This window comes from Limulus polyphemus, unplaced genomic scaffold, assembly GCF_000517525.1.
Source record: "Limulus polyphemus unplaced genomic scaffold, Limulus_polyphemus-2.1.2 Scaffold4172, whole genome shotgun sequence".
Lineage (NCBI taxonomy): Eukaryota > Metazoa > Arthropoda > Merostomata > Xiphosura > Limulidae > Limulus > Limulus polyphemus.
This window is the reverse complement of record NW_013669782.1, coordinates 69203-74227: the sequence shown is the minus strand read 5'-3', so window position 1 is coordinate 74227 and position 5025 is coordinate 69203. Positions and strand designations below refer to the sequence as shown.

The 5025-nt window shown below is 33.4% G+C and overlaps 1 protein-coding gene across 1 annotated transcript in view; it reads right to left on the bottom strand.

Annotated features, from left to right (window-relative positions):
- Window positions 1–5025, bottom strand: part of LOC106470708 — a 38506-nt gene that overhangs the window by 15919 nt on the left and 17562 nt on the right. The window contains exons 7-9 of the mRNA XM_022399342.1: window positions 4456–4617; window positions 1928–2041; window positions 8–100 (exon numbers count right to left, since the gene is read on the bottom strand). Coding sequence (XP_022255050.1) covers window positions 8–100; window positions 1928–2041; window positions 4456–4617 — 369 coding nt within the window. The remainder of the gene's footprint in view (window positions 1–7; window positions 101–1927; window positions 2042–4455; window positions 4618–5025) is intronic.

The following is a 5025-nucleotide window of genomic DNA, read 5'->3' as shown; positions in this document are numbered from 1 at the left end:
ACAGCACACGTCTTTGGACAGTCGTTGGGAGATCCCAGACAGTCTGGATCAAACGGAAGCTTGTCTTGAGGTACAAGTGATGAGTGGACGTTCTCTGGTACTGTACGATCAGAAGATGACAAAAATTAGGTTAAGCAGCCGTTGTTAACCCGGATCAACAGAAAAGAGTTAGCATCAGGAAAGAGACAAAAAAAAACAAAAAAAACACGAGAGCATTCGAAAAGTGGACTTTCCATCATCAGGGTTTCATTTCTGATGCTAACTGTGTCAACGCAATAAATTATTTTTACCAGTATTATCCCGATTGATCTTGTTTATTTTAAGCATAAAACTGTGTTCTGCTCCCCACGGGTATCGATACCTGATTTTACGCGTTATAAGACCTCAGGTCTTCTGCTGAGCCGCCAAGGTGCTATTCCTATTTCTGGAATATTGTTATATGTTTACTTGGTTGTTGAGTTGGGTAATTTTTATCTTTAAATGCTGCCTCCAGGGTTTGATACTTCCGAGTATGGTAGCAGAAGATAATATATTACTTTACTGTAGTTATTTTCTGATGACCCAAGAGCGCCATCTTTTTTTTTAATGTTTTTTTTTTATCACAAAAAAAAAGTTTATAAAATCGATAAAATGGAATCTTCATCGATTTAAATTGTAAACTTGTGAGGTTTTTACCCTGAATTTTTTTTTCACTAGTTTGTTTCTGTTTTCTCTTCGTATTCCATGAATGAATTAAGACTTTGTTTGCGCCGTTGTTTCTGAAGCATTTGCAAATTACAGCTTGAACAATGGAGATCATTTTACTTTCCCTATCAACTGTATTCTTTCAGACATTCGCGTGCTCGTCCATTTGTGCTTCGAATTTCAACACAAAGCTACGCAACAGCTATCAGTGAGTGCAATCCTCAATTATTAAGATAATCTAGAGGGAACGCCACTGGCCAACAGTACCCACCGCCTACTCTTGGGCTACTTTTCTTTGACTGAAGAGTGAGATGTAACAGGGACTTTTATGGCAGGCACACCCATGGCCCTGAAGTGCGGAGCTCGATTTTATGGCAACGGGACACGAACCACGAATTCTTAGGCCACATCCAGACCTTATTTGCTTCTTTTTAATAGACTGTAATGATAGACGATAAAATTCTATAATTTCCAGTTTACTTAATTTATTTTCACGAAATCTGGTGAGCTTTTAGTAAACATTAAAAGTAGGTTGTATACAAAATGTCAGAATTTTCAATAAAATATTTCTACTAAAAATTGTCTCTTGCTAGTCTGAGTACAAGAATGAACTTATTTTGCTGGAGGGCAGTTTTGTTCGTAGAAACACGTACTGAATATTAGTATAAACACATATTCGGTGTCAGTACAAACACCGGCTGTGTGTCAGTATACACATGTATTGTATGTCAGTAAAATCACGTATTGTGTGTCAGTATAAATACGTACTGTATGTCAATATAAACATGTACTTATGTCAGTATAAAATGTACTGTATGTCAGCATAAACACGTACTGTATGTCAGTATAAACACGTACTGTATGTCAGTATAAACACTTACTGTATGTCAGTAAAATCACGTTTTGTGTGTCATTATAAACACGTGCTGTGTGTCAGTATACACATGCACTGTATGTCTTTACAAACACGTGCTGTATGTCAGTTGTGTTAAGCCTTTATAAATGCTAGATTGCAGCTGCCTAAACCTTAAACAAAGCCATATATATAAATCATGGCACTTGATAAAAAAATAAAATTCCAAACATTTAGGCCAAGGACATGAACATCGTATGCCATGTGTTTTCAAATGTTTATAAACCTTTTGGATATCGTAAGAAAGTCAAGAAACGTGACAACACTTAATGACATGTAGAAATATTATATATATATATAATTATCTTTTGTTTGGATGAAATATCTCACCTTTAGCTGTTGTTTCACAATCGCATTTGATGCATCCGTTCTCTTCTTCGCAACAGAGTGGACATGCTAAGGCACAAGTTGCAGTATCAGGGCACATGAAAGTTCCTGTTTTATCTGAAAGAAACAGGAAATCGCAAATGAAGCTACCACATATTCTTAATCTCAGCTTTAACCAGTTTATATTTCATGAAATCTGAGCTTTAACCAGTTTGTATTTCATGAAATCTGAGCTTTAACCAGTTTATATTTCATGAAATCTGAGCTTTAACCAGTTTGTATTTCATGAAATCTGAGCTTTAACCAGTTTGTATTTCATGAAATCTGAGCTTTAACCAGTTTGTATTTCATGAAAGCAAATGTCTTTGCTATATCTAAATTATAACCTACAAATGACAATATTTTACCATTTGTTAAATTAGAACCAATATTTTACCATTTGTTAAATTAGAACCAATATTTTACCGTTTGTTAAATTAGAACCAATATTTTACCGTTTGTTAAATTAGAACGAACATTTTTTTTAAAACTTGTCTTTAGTATGAATCATTTAGCTAATGACAAAATGAAAATTTTACTTACATTTCAATTAACTTCCTCATTGAACATTGTATGGTTATACGTAAGCTAACGGACATTGTATCCTAAACCAAAACAGTCGTTTTTATAACCAATGTTTCATATTTTATACCCTTTCGCGAGTGTCTGTTTCTACCATGCATCATCCTGTTTTGTAAAGCAGTAAATGAATTATTTAAATTTGGAATTACCGATAAACCCTCGCTTAGAATGAATATGATAGACGGTTAAATCAAAAATATTATGACGAGGCTTAAGAGAATAATTTTTGGACAAACTTCTGGGGTCTCAGTTTTAAGGTGTTCAGATTTTGTTTTTGGCAAAACCAAACGTATAACCTATGAAATATTGTTCAAATGTAATTAAAGAAACAGAAAAAAATTATCTGTTGATTTTTTTCTCAAATTAGAAAATCTATTCAAATGAAGAAGGTATGTTTTATATTTCAAATAAAGAAGGTATGTTTTATATTTCTTTAAAATAATCATAGCTTTGCTTTATTCATACTAATACACTCGTCTTAGCCCTCCAGTGGCACAGCGATATGTCTGCGGACTTACAACGCTAGAATCCTGGTTTCGATACCTGTGGTGGTCAGAGCACAGATAGCCCATTGTGTAGCTTTGTGCTTAATTACAAACAAACAAACAAGCACTCGTTTTAACATTGTTGTAATTACTATAACATTGTTTTATGCACACTTATACTGGCATTATTTGAATGATTACAATTTTTACGTATTACAATTTCGAATGGGCTGAGACCGAGCTAAATGATAATTTACATTTAGTAATTAAATAAATTCCGATATGTCTCCAATTTATGATATTTGCTAACAAGATTGATATACACAGTTTTCTTTGTTTTATACAAATGTGTTTTAATATATAAACAATAATACAATTTACAGTAACAGTTATTACAAACAGCTACTACAAGCAATGATTTATATACAAAAGTTTTACAAACTTACAAGCAATATAAAGTATTTTTTCTAGTCTGGAACTTTCTTGATGTCTTATCTAGGGTTCACAATGAGCGAGTTTAATTTTGAGTTGACGTAGGTACAATTCACTTAATAGGGAGCTAGCTAGCCCTGTGAAATTCACTGATCACACGCCGATTTTTTTCTACCGATGACGTTAGGTAAACGTTTTCGTAAAAGTAGAAATGTCCGATGTGAATCCACTGAAGTTAAATGGTTTGTAATGTTAGAAATTTATAAACTTTCCTGGTCAAATATCTTAAGTTTCTCGATTAATAAGCGTTATACCAATCACAGTTATAGCTTTCGAAGTTTATAGCACACCAAATATAACAAACCAATAATAGATACTGTTTTTTGGCGCGTCGCGTTGGTTATATTTATAGGTGTGTGGAGAATTTCTCGAAGATTCAGCTTACGTAACAATACTAACACGCTACACTAGCGTTTACATGCACACGTATATTGTTGATTCTTACACTCGAGAATCTTCTATAACTTTAGAGAATAGGCGGGAGTTTCGCAATACATATTGAACAGTATAAGTTATGTACATTTTTAACTATAAATGAATTTAAACAAACATCGATATTAAGATAAATGTATAATAATAAATCCGTCACACAAAATAATGTTATATTTATCAAAGAACTTCTAATGACATTTTAAAATCATTACAACATTATTTATACGTACCAACACACTTCTAGTGGCATTATTGTAACTGTTACAACATTGTTTTATACGTACCAACACACTTCCCGTGGCATTATTGCAACTGTTACCGGTACGTATAAAACAATGTTGCCACGAGAAGTGTGTTTAAAACAATGTTGTAACAGTTACAATAATTACGTACCAACACACTTCCCGTGGCATTATTGTAACTGTTACAACATTGTTTTATACGTACCAACACACTTCCCGTGGCATTATTGTAACTGTTACAACATTGTTTTATACGTACCAACACACTTTTCTTGACAATCTTGTAAGGTAAGAAAGTTATTTTTGTTTCCACCGCAGCCTGAATATAAGAAAGTTTCGCATTGTCCAGAGAGTGGGTTGTAGTAGTACTTTACTTGGGACTGGACACAGTGCCCATGGTCTGGATGTTCGTGACATAACTCTATGATAACAGAAATTGTCAGAAGGTCATTTTCTTTATTTATTCTTAATTACTTAATAAAAATTCATGCTTATTGGACTACGAACTACAAAATACTGACGTCACATGTTTGATTTTTTTTTATGAACTTATGCAAACACTTCTTTTGGCTGTCCTTAATATCCGTATCGTTTATCCTCGAATCCGTGTTTGGTACACTTAAGTATGTATCCCGTATACATTAGTTCGTTTTCCAAAGAATTAACAACGATGCACGGAAAATTAACTTAGAAAATAAATCGTAATTAATTCATTTATTTTATTACTTGATTCCCAGCCTTGTTCGGAGTCGAGCGCGTCATCTGGTTCATAATGGTTGAGATCACAGTCTGAAGAAAAAAAAAAAAAAAAAACAAAAACGGGCAGATG